The sequence below is a fragment of the Capsicum annuum genome, unplaced genomic scaffold, assembly GCF_002878395.1.
Source record: "Capsicum annuum cultivar UCD-10X-F1 unplaced genomic scaffold, UCD10Xv1.1 ctg2574, whole genome shotgun sequence".
In the NCBI taxonomy this organism is placed as follows: domain Eukaryota; kingdom Viridiplantae; phylum Streptophyta; class Magnoliopsida; order Solanales; family Solanaceae; genus Capsicum; species Capsicum annuum.
Window position 1 is genome coordinate 167,790 of NW_025831954.1, and position 11,631 is coordinate 179,420.

Sequence of the window (11,631 nt, forward strand, 5' to 3'; positions counted from 1 at the left end):
TGCACTTATTTACTCCCGCACCGAATACTTAGTTTCCAACAAATATCAAGCTGATGCAATGCACCTCTCGGAGAGCTCTTCAAGAAGCTAGTCTTCAACAACCACCATAAAACAGTAGAGTTAACAGCCCGACCTTTTCATTTTTTTAAGTAGGTCAACACAGATGACACACTCCTATTTGGTTTCCCACCATTCACAACCTTACGTTTCTCCTTTCTCAGCTCTCTCTTCCCCAGAAGTACATAGGCTAGCCCATGTTTTGTGATATTTCAACATAAACACAGATCATCACACTGTCAGCTTTTGATTAAATGTTCAGTCACTCGACAACAGTGAGAGTGAGTCACAGAACACCAAATTTAACAAACATAACACGGAAGTTACCATTGTCTCAATGAATAACATCCTAAAGTGAGGATATCAATACCAAGAAAACATCAGATGCAAACTTTCAAATACAGTGTACACCAGTCAATGGCCATAAACAGTAAAGTATAAATAGAAAAAACAAATCAATGACATGAAAGAAAACTAAATGTCACAGATAAAGGACAATAAATTTTATCAAGAGTAAGGATCAAGGAAGACTAAAGTCTCATCAACGTGATAGTGGTAGGATATCTGACAGGGAAAGGGAGTGAGATGACTTTGAACGGGACAAGAAAAAGTATAAGGAAATGAGTCATCGTTCAATAGACAAAGGTCACTCGGAGAAACCAAAACATGACTCTTCTCGGGATCGTGATTACCAATCTTTTTCATCACGAGAGAAGAATTGTTATAGAAACCATTAGCTTAGAGCAGCCTGAACAATTGACATCCCCATGCTATCCAAATATATTTGGTCTGGACAAACTCTTTAACATTCAATTAATAGTTCTCGAAAGAGACTTTCTAGATTAAAAATAAAAATTCATACAAATGTGACGGTATGAATCCCACTTCCCTTTTCTCCTTCCTTCCATTTACGCAGCCCTCTATTATGTGATATGAAAGTAAGAAACAAATAGAAGCATAAAACAACAATAAAGCTAGAAAAATACGTGTAAGTATATATAAGCTGGTGGGACTTATATCATTGTAAATAGAGTTATTCTTGAGTACAAAAAATACATTATGATCACCATGTCTGTACACAAAAATAGTACTCCTAACATATTTGACCAAATATCATTGTAAAAGTTACATATACTACTTGAAAAAAACACCATTCAAACTTCAAAATAAAGAGCTTTACCATAATAATAATTCATATCATTGTTGAAGTAGAGCCAAATTTTTATTGATGATATCAATATAACAATGAAGTTGGAGAGGAAGGTTTTCTTCTCTTTCTAGTCCATTTTTGTTCAAATTAGGCACTTTGTAATTATTGCCGCCACTATCTTTCATCTCCTCAATCATACAAGATTGTAAAGTAAGAAATACATGATTGAGTTGTTTCGCTTTCATTTCATCAAAAGATCTTTCCACTGCTTCCACTAATTCATCAACATTTTTAAGGGCCTTTTGATATTGAAGACTTTGGATTGCTCTAAAAAACTAAGTTCTAAAACATTTAAATCTGGACTGTTCGATGGTTGAAAACACAATCTAATGTCAAATCCATCTTGTCGGGCAGCTTCAATAAATTCAAAATCATTGTTACCAATATGTGGCCTTGCATTATCTTGTTGTAAAAAGATAGGATTATTTGAATCGGAAGCTGGCCATTTTGCTGTAATAGCAGGAAGAACTTTCTCTATCAAGCAAGCTCTAGTGATATCTTTAGTTACTGACTGAATGGGCTTTGTTTCCATAGTTCCTGCTGTTCGATTTTTGCTATTCCGCTTATCTGGTTCCTTAACTACAAACGAAAAAATACCTATTTTTCTAGAAAACAACTCAATTCGATTTTCATCAAATCGAGGACGTGCTACAGCAGCTATAAACATAACCTTTGGAATAAAATTTTTACTTTTGTAAGAACGATATGGATCTGGCTCATGCTCTCCAGGAAGCAGGTAGTACCTTTCAACTTTTTTGGACCAAAAAAACCACTTTTCGTCGATATGAACATAATTAAACATATTCATAAACATAGGATTTATGTGGATTGTATTCTGATCAATCATTGAGAGGCAGTATTGAAGTTGTACCTTTTTGTTTCCTTCGGTTAACTGAGGCTTGATGGAATTAGAATGTGACCGAAGAGTTCCATCTTTCACTCGCCGAAAGACAGTTGATTTTGGCATGTTCATCGCAAAAGCCAGAGATCGAATAGTTGTTCGACGACAAAGTGGAATTTCTTTTACTTGATTAATGTCGACTCCAATTCGTTTTCTTCCAACTTTACGTGTAAGTCTTAAAGACACATCTAACGCCGACATACCATTATCAACTGATGATTGACATTGTTTCCAAATGCCCTGAATAGTTCTTATTGATTTCTTGAACAACATCGCAGCTTGTGTTATAGATCCGTATATAAGACTTCCTTCCTTACTTTCTTTCAAAAGAAACTTTGCAATTGCTTGATGTTCTTCTAATTTCAATCGTTTATTTCTGAAGGTTTAGTCTATAGGTGCGACGAACCTCATATTTAGAGTAATGGCAAAAATAAGAGAGGAGATAAAAGGAAGAATTTGGAAATTATCCAAAACAAAAGAAAGGATACAGTAACCAGAAGATGCAAAAGAACATCTCTCAAATGAAAAGAAGATTTGGCGCCACAAAATAACCATTTTCTAAAAATTCAAATGAAAAGTAGGTTTAGCGCCCAAAAATTGAGACCAAAATCAAATCAGAAACGTAAATTTTTTGTGGAAAATCCGTACATGATTTAGAAAATGCATAAATCATCAATTATTTTTAGAATCATATTTTTATAATAGTCTAAAATTAAAAATGACATTTTTATAATTTTATTAATTAAATTATTTTCACGTAATTATGCACACTCACAATTTTGCAAAATACGTTGTCTAGTTTTGCTTTATTTAATATTATTTATGAATATTATTATTTATTGACATTGTTATTATATATATTAATATTATTTATTATTTATCATTTATTATTATTATTTATTGTTTAATTATTATTTTTTTCATTATTATTATTTATCTTTTATTATATTTTTTATTTTTTATTATTTAATGTTGTTATTTATTATTTAATTACTATTATCATATATTATTGTTATTCCTACTTTAATTTAAATAACAGCCTAATCAAAATTACCTTGCATGATTTTGTTTACCTTTTAATTAAATTTTATTTAATTTCTTACAATTATAGCCTATTTTTACCCAATCCATTACAATCTTAACCCAATTTCTTACAATTTAAGCCACTATTTTTCATCCTAGCCACATTTTAATTCCCCCATGACATTAAATCACAGCCGTCGATCAAAAACCAATCCAACAGTTGACATCAAAAGATCTTTCTTTCCCTATTTCAAACCTACAAACCCTAACTCAAATTTTTTTCCCAAACTTCTGCCTCTATCTCTTCACCTCTGTCTTCTCTCTCTCTACAAACACCTCCAAATCTCGATCTCCCCCCTCTCCTCCGATCTCTCCGTCACCAATCGACCACCAAAACCACCCCCTCCACTCCGAGTCCTCCTCGCCATGCTGCTCTCCGACGAACAGCCTTTGCCGTCGCCTCTTCCTTCTCCTCCATACGTGCTGTTAGCTCCTACCCCAGGCGAGTCCAGCCGCTGCTCCGATGGCCAGCCCCCTCCCTTCTCGTCCTCCACCGGCGAACAGCGCCGAAAATTTATAACATTCAAAAACGTATAGACCCAATGTCACATTCAGTAAAGATTTATGATACGTGTATAGGATGTACTCAATGTGTCCGAGCCTGCCCCACCGATGTATTAGAAATGATACCTTGGGACTAGTATTGAAGGTTGACAGTCAGGTATGTAAAGCATACTCTATACCATATCTTTGGCATAAAAGTGAACAATTGTTCTATTAAGAAAGTTTCCAAAGTTATTCAATAACATGTGATCCATAATGGTTTTGTATGATGTCCTACGTTACCAATGAACTTGTTTCCACCCTACAAGATATCAAGACATTCCAATACTTACTTGTTTTCCAAATCTTACATGTTTATTGCACTAATGAATGTCAGAAGGTATCCGGTTGCTCAAACAAGATCCATGTGCTATTAATGACTCCAAAACGTTTCATTGATATACTAATAAGTTCCTACTTCATTTTTATGGCATTGATGACTTCAAAACACTTCATTGATGTTCCAATGAGTTCTTACTTCATCGTTATTTCATTGATAGTCTATTTATATGTCTCTTATCTATGTATCATTGTTTCAAAGTATCAAAAATGCGATGGCGACCAAAATAAGAATCTCAAAAATTAATTGAACTAAGTGATGGAAGTTATCTCTTATATGGTGGTATCCCAGGGACATAAGCCTATCATGGGTTGATCCCTATTTATGTGTTTATGGGTGGTATCCCAAGGGCATAAGCCTATTTTGGGTCGATCCCAGTTGATATGTACTGGAGGCAGCCTAATGGTCACAGTACAGTACAGTAATGATTACAAAGATGATAAGAACGAAGGTAAAGTGATTGAATAAATACAATGTACAGGTTGTCACAAGTTCTAGTAAGTGTGGTCCACTCCTATTACGATTTATTCACTTGTTTCTAATATTTATTGAGCTCCTATATCATATGTGATTATCTACAGCTTTACATACTCAGTACATATTTTGTACTGACGTCCCCCATGGGGGACCTGCATTTCATGCTGCAGGGACAGGTACGTCAGCTCATACACCGCACAAGTAGGAGTCAGGATATCCAGCTGCTTTTGGTGAGCTCCAGTTTGCTTCGGCGCTTTCCGTGTCATATCCAGTCACTTTTGGTATTGTATAGTAGTTAGTTATATGGCGGGGTGTTTCCCGACCTTAGTTAAACTCTGTGTATTGTCTAGAGGCTTTGTAGACCTAATGTACAGTCAAGGTGGTGTTTTGTTAATAGACGTGATGGCTCCAATGGCCAAGTATTGTATAAACATATATATGTGTTCTCGAGCTTATACAGGTGATTATTTCCTTTTATGTGCGATATGATGCTAATCGAATTTCGGGTTGTCATAGAGGTATTCATGGGAAGTATAAGGTGATGAGCTGGTTCTCCCGAGCCTCCTCGGTTACGGGTGCCAGTCTGCCCCAATAGTATTTGAGGCGTGACACTTGTGGTGTTGAACTTGACTTGTTAACTGCAGAAATGGAGTCATCTAAAGAGACAGGTTGTCGAGCTCCAGAAGACCCCATCCTCTGCATCAACGACTATGATTTTTTTGGTAGTGCCGCTACGATGAATATGTGTTCCAAGTGTCAAAAGGACATGATACTACTGAATCAGGAATATTCAAAGCTTGCAGCTGTATCAAGCAAAGACGTCGTACGCAGAAGCTCAAGTAGCGATGAATCAGAACTTGCTCTTGCAGGTGCCGCGGTTACATCTGCAAATTTAGCCTCTCAGATTTCACAAGTGAAGTCAAAAGAGGGTTTGAAAAAGTGCACAGCTTGTCGTAAGCGTGTGGGATTAACGGGGTTCAATTGCCAATGTGGTGATCTTTTCTGCGTAGTTCATCATTATGAGATAAACGCAACTGCCCGTTTGATTATAGGAATGCTGGTCAGAATGCAATAGCAAAAGCAAATCCTATCATCGTAGCAGAAAAGCTTAATAAGATCTAACAAGCACCTATCGAAAGGTTGTATGAACTGAAGCAATGTCCATCTTTCGATAACTTGGCCTCGTCTTACAGGGTGACGATGAAAGTTTTGCGTGGGGGTGGGGGTACCCTAGAGCCTAGATAATTCTGGCGTGTTAGTTATTTATGATCTGGGCTCCTTGTCTACTATAATATGCATAATGTAGGTCATCTTGATGAATTTCACATTCATACATCCGCGCATTCTTCAAGATTCCAAAGTCTCCTTTGAGTATCAATAATGTAGAGTTTGTTTTTTGTAGAGATGTCAATATGGGTTGGCTCAGCCCATCCGGGGTAGCCCACGCAGGCTATGAGTTTGACGGGTCAGGTTGGGCTAGCCTATCAAAATGATGAGCCAAAAAATATCAAGCCCACACTATTACTGTATGGGTTGCGGGCCTTACGGGCAGCCCACTTTAAAAAAATAATATTTTATAATTTAATTTTAGAATGTTAATAGGCATAAATATTACCAATCAATATTAAATAGTATTAATACTTTTTAATTAAGTCTCCAACACCCCGAAAAATACTCATAATAGCGAAATTTAATAACTTTTGACATGCGTTTTGCCATTACATCGTAAAAGTAAGGGTTAAGCTATAGAACTAGATACGTAAGAGAAAGATAGGAGAGCAGAACTTTACTTCTCTACTGAGGCACATGATATCCTTCAAACAAAATAAAAATACTACTCCCTCCGTCCCAAATTATGTGTCGCCATTTCCTTTTTTGTCCGTCCCAAAATAAATGTCGTCTTTTCTTATTTGGAATTTTTTGAAAGGCACAATTACCTTTTTACCCTTATTGGACCCACTTGATATTAAATATATTAATACTTCTTTTTTAGTATTTGTTTTTATAAGGTACAAGTCTTATCACTTCAATCAAAATTTAAACTTTCAGCCTTTTATTATTTTAAACCACAGAGAGCAATTTATTCTTTTTGGTTGGTTCCACATAAGTAAACCAGTTTTCTTTGACAACTCATTGTTCATATTACTGTGATTTCTCGAGTAAAAATTGGATCTTTAAAGCTAGAGTTAAGGAAAACAAGAATTTAGAGGGATCCCATTTTCCACATATATCATCTTACAATTGGAAAAAGTAACAAACACAACTACAAATATCAAACTTCTTTTGTTTAGAACTGAAAATTGATTGAGACAGTGAGCTACCCAAGAGACAACATCCTTCTCCACTATTTTCTCTAATGCGTCATATGCCTCGTCAATACTTCACACTCACAGTACATTGATAGGAGTGCATTTCGGACATAGCACATGATATGATATCCTACATTAACAAGTCAGCCGTGTAATTTGTTTCCAAATTCAAATGCAGCAACATCAAGTAAGAAAATATTGTATGTCTGAATAAGCAGTATAACAAGCATATTTTTTACAAACTACAAACATGAGTAGAAAATGTCCATTTCACTTTGTCTTGATGAATGTTTGATCCTTTTAGAAGCACCATGATTTGAAGTTCACTCCACAGCAAACTGTTTTCTGTTAATCTTTCGAGTATTGAATATTGTCGACCTCAACTTCAACGTACCTCCACATCACATGTATTACCACAAAAATGAAAATACACAACAAAACTTTTCCTACAATTTTGATTTTAGTTTCTGCACTTATTTACTCCCGCACCGAATACTTCGTTTCCATCAAATATCAAGCTGATGCAATGCACCTCTCGGAGAGCTCTTCAATAAGCCAGTCTTAAACAACCACCATAAAACAGTAAAGTTAACAGCCCGACCTTTTCATTTTTTTAAGTAGGTCAACACAGATGACACACTCCTATTTGCTTTCCCACCATTCACAACCTTACGTTTCTCATTTCTCAGCTCTGTCTTCACCAGAAGTACATAGGCTAGCCCATGTTCTGTGATATTTCAACATAAACACAGATCATCACACTATCACACTCTCAGCTTATGATTAAATGTTCAGTCACTCGACAACAGTGAGAGTGAGTCACAGAACACCAAATTTAACAAACATAACACGGAAGTTACCATTGTCTCAATGAATAACATCCTAAAGTGAGGATATCAATACCAAGAAAACTTCAGATGTAAACTTTCAAATACAGTGTACACCAGTTAACGGCCATAAACAGTAAAGTATAAATAGAAAAAACAAATCAATGACATGAAAGAAAAATAAATGTCACTGATAAAGGACAATAAATTTTATCAAGAGTAAAGATCAAGGAAGACTAAAGTCTCATGAACATGAAATGTTTTCTAGTTTTCTGTGGATGGCTTTAGGTGAGTTGCTTGGCTGTAATGACCCAAAACAGATGAATCAGCTTAAAGGATTCGCCTTTGATTGTCTATTAGAGTACCTAGACTCAAAATTTTCTTCAATCTCTGATTCTGGTTTCAGAACCTGTACCAAACTACCATCAAGTATGACCAAAGAGATTCTGATTGTTGATATTATCGATGAGGTCAAAGAGTGGACACAATTTGTTGGTTTGATCCCAGACGAGCTAATAGAATGGGATATGAGCCATTCTTTGGGTAAATGTACGGACTTCGAGATTGAAGAATATGAATGTGGCACTGAAGTTGCTAGGCATATTCTTCAAGAATTAGTAGATGAAGTTGTTTTAGACCTCTACAGTTCTAGTTCTTCCATCAGACAATGTCATTCTGCTGGATTTTGCGGAGATACATTCCACTACATCTGCTTCCTCAGGGTTCCAGTGGACTGCTCAGCACCTCAAGCTCTTTTGTCTTGTTATTCTTTGTATCACCCTCGTCAAATCGACTAACATGCTCCGGAGAAACATGCTCTTGTTCCTCGGACCATGTTTTTGCCCTTGAACTTCACGAGCTTGGAGTGATCGTAGTTTCTGTTTGTGAGATAGTCTCCTGATGATCATATCCACTGCAAACAGATGGCTCACTCATCTCCCCACTTTTAGAATCCTCACTATCTTGAGATATCCTAACCGAGTAACTTGTTGGATCGACTCTCTTAGTGTCAAGTTTGGCTCGGAACGTGTTATAATTGTCCGATAAGTTTCTTGGCTGAATGTTATCACTTTCGTCAGAGTAAAGGACAGTTCTTTTCTCTTTTAGCTTCAACTGTCTGTCTCTGCTACCTCTCGAACTGATAGATTTTCCAGGTGATGGTCATGTTTTCTCTTTCGTTCTGCTCGGGGACAGCACAGGAAGAAACGCAGATGAAGGGTTGTGACACAAGAGGAGGTATGGTTGCAAATGCTGATGTCTCAACAGCTCGGCAGCCTATAAGTAGAGGTAAAAAAGAAAAAGTCAAGATGAATCTCAATTTAATACTCCCTTCGTTTCATTTTGTTTTTCTGGTTTTGATTTGGCACGAAGTTTAAGAAAGAAAAGAAGACTTGAATCTTGTGGTCTTAAAATAAAGGTATGCAGAATGTATCAAAATGTAATTTAAGTTTGAGTTCTTTAAACATGCCACGTAGAAAGTTAGAATTAAGGAGTTGTTGTAAAAGGAAAGAAACATTCACTTTTAAACGGACTAAAAAGGAAAATAAGACTTAACAGAATGAAACGGAATGAATAACATTTGAATATATGTAGCTCGCACTCACTGTAGGTCGGTGTTCTGGAGTTTTCCTTCGCATGCTTTTTATTATCTGTTTCCTGCAAGAATTAAATCCGCTTGGTCAACAGAATGATTTGTTATACTTGTGGCATGCTGAGAAGGAAGATACTTACAAGGTGGAGGAGTATATAATCGGAAATGGTGAGAACAAACCCCGGTTTATTTTGTTGATAAGTCCAGTTTTGTCCTGTTGGATTTACATTGTCACTATATCATATAGAAGATATCAGGATAAAGAACTTATCTTTTTTTTTTTGCGTAACAAGTATAACTTTTCGAGGTATTGTTTACGAAGTTCAGATAGGTGAAAAATCAACTCACAGAAGCTTTAAACGGGGGTTGATGTGCAGCAATGTCAAACATACAGTATCCTAAAATCACATTAAAGTGTTAGTATTAGGGACATGATGTAAAGAGCTGAAATACATTGCTTCATCAACATTCTTATTTCATACCAAGCGACCATATATTAGATTTATAGCCATAGGGTATGCCGGCAAGGAGCTCAGGGCACATGTCGTTTGGTGTGCCAGATACCTATTACATGAAATTTGTTGCAAAATTAAGCATTAGCTATACAACTCGACGTCTTTTTCTCAAATGCATTAAGCTAGGTGCTATGGCGACAGGAGCTTTGTAATATGATGAAAACTACAATATTTTTTTTGATAAAAAGGAAGATGACCACCACAACATTTTGGTACCTATGACCAAAAATAAAAGCAAATTTTAGGTTTTCTCGGTCTTGGAGGGAGAAGGGATTTCTCTCTTGCTAAATAGATATGCTGAATCGATTGTTAGGTGACAATAGATGGTGGAAACTTGCATGTAAGTAAGAGGTTCATTTTACCGCAATAGAAATTCATACCGAGGAAGCAAGGCCTTCTGCATCTAGCAATTTTCCTAATCCAAAATCACCTGTGACAATCAAGTGAATTTGAAGGATAGTAAAGAAGAAAAGACGACCCAATCAAGCAATTGTTCGAGCATTCTTACCTAACCTGATGTCGCTGTCCTTTGTGATGAATATGTTACATAACGGAATTCAAAATAGTTCACGTTAAAAACGTTTCATGCTAAGAAGACTTTTCTATTTTGCCGATTACAGCAAGTTTTTACCTTGAGGTCTCTATGATGAACGCGGTTAGAATACAGATGCTCCAAAGCTAACAATAGATGAGTCAGCCATTAGCAGAGTTTCTATAATAGTAGGAAAAAAACAACATAAAAACTTGCAATTTTTTAAGCTACCGGGAAGGCACAAAATAGCTTCATAAGTATTGAAATCACATTTAACTAGCTCTTCCAGGAAAACTGCTCCTCTAGACTTCCTCATGACCTCCGCCCTGAACACGGGGAAAAAAATTGTAACCATCCTCAGATTACACCACAAAAGAAGTTCTATGATCATCCTATTCATTTCTTTATTTTCAACCTCATTACCCCTTCTATCGTTCTTGGTACGAGGGAGTATTTATGAAATCTGAGGTCTTTCATTCTCCAGATACCTATTTGATTTCCCACCATTCACAACCTTACATTTCTCCTTTCTCAGCTCTCTCTTCACCAGAAGTACGTAGGCTAGCCTATGTTCTGTGATATTTCAACATAAACACAGATCATCACACTGTCAGCTTATGATTAAATGTTCAGTCATTGGACGACAGTGAGAGTGAGTCAGAGAACACCAAATTTAACAAACATTACATGGAAGTTACCATTGTCTCAATGAATAACATCCTAAAGTGAGGATATCAATACCAAGAAAACTTCAGATGCAAACTTTCAAATACAGTGTACACCAGTCAACGGCCATAAACAGTAAAGTATAAATAGAAAAAACAAATCAATGACATGAAAGAAAAATAAATGTCACTGATCAAGGACAATAAATTTTATCAAAAGTAAGGATTAAGGAAGACTAAAGTCTCATGAACGTGATAGTGGTAGGATATCTGACAGGGAAAGGGAGCGAGACGACTTTGAACGGGACAAAAAAAAGTATAAGGAAAGGAGTCATCGTTCAATAGGCAAAGGTCACTCAGAGAAACCAAAACATGACACTTCTCGGGATCGTGATTACCAATCTTATTCATCACGAGAGAAGAATTGTAATAGACACCATTAGCTTAGAGAAGCCTGACAAAATGTTACCATGCCCAATATGTTGTCTTTATGGAGCGTAGCTACTGCTCTTTGCATAATAGCTGAGGGTGCCACCTTTATTAGTGAAACTGTACCACACCCTTTTGCATAAACCAAGGTC

At 36.3% G+C, this 11,631-nt stretch overlaps 1 protein-coding gene and 1 pseudogene across 1 annotated transcript in view; one reads left to right on the forward strand and one right to left on the reverse strand.

The window, feature by feature from the left end:
* Positions 1-10,403, reverse strand: part of LOC107846138 (serine/threonine-protein kinase Nek6-like) — a 33,080-nt gene extending 22,677 nt beyond the window's left edge. The window contains exons 1-5 of the mRNA XM_047402650.1: positions 10,367-10,403; positions 10,234-10,283; positions 9,821-9,902; positions 9,687-9,736; positions 9,479-9,552 (exon numbers count right to left, since the gene is read on the reverse strand). Of these exons, the coding sequence (XP_047258606.1) occupies positions 9,479-9,552; positions 9,687-9,736; positions 9,821-9,881 (185 nt within the window). The 5' untranslated portion in view covers positions 9,882-9,902; positions 10,234-10,283; positions 10,367-10,403. The remainder of the gene's footprint in view (positions 1-9,478; positions 9,553-9,686; positions 9,737-9,820; positions 9,903-10,233; positions 10,284-10,366) is intronic.
* Positions 5,258-5,733, forward strand: LOC107877471 (annotated as a pseudogene).
* Positions 10,404-11,631: the final 1,228 nt, after the last annotated feature.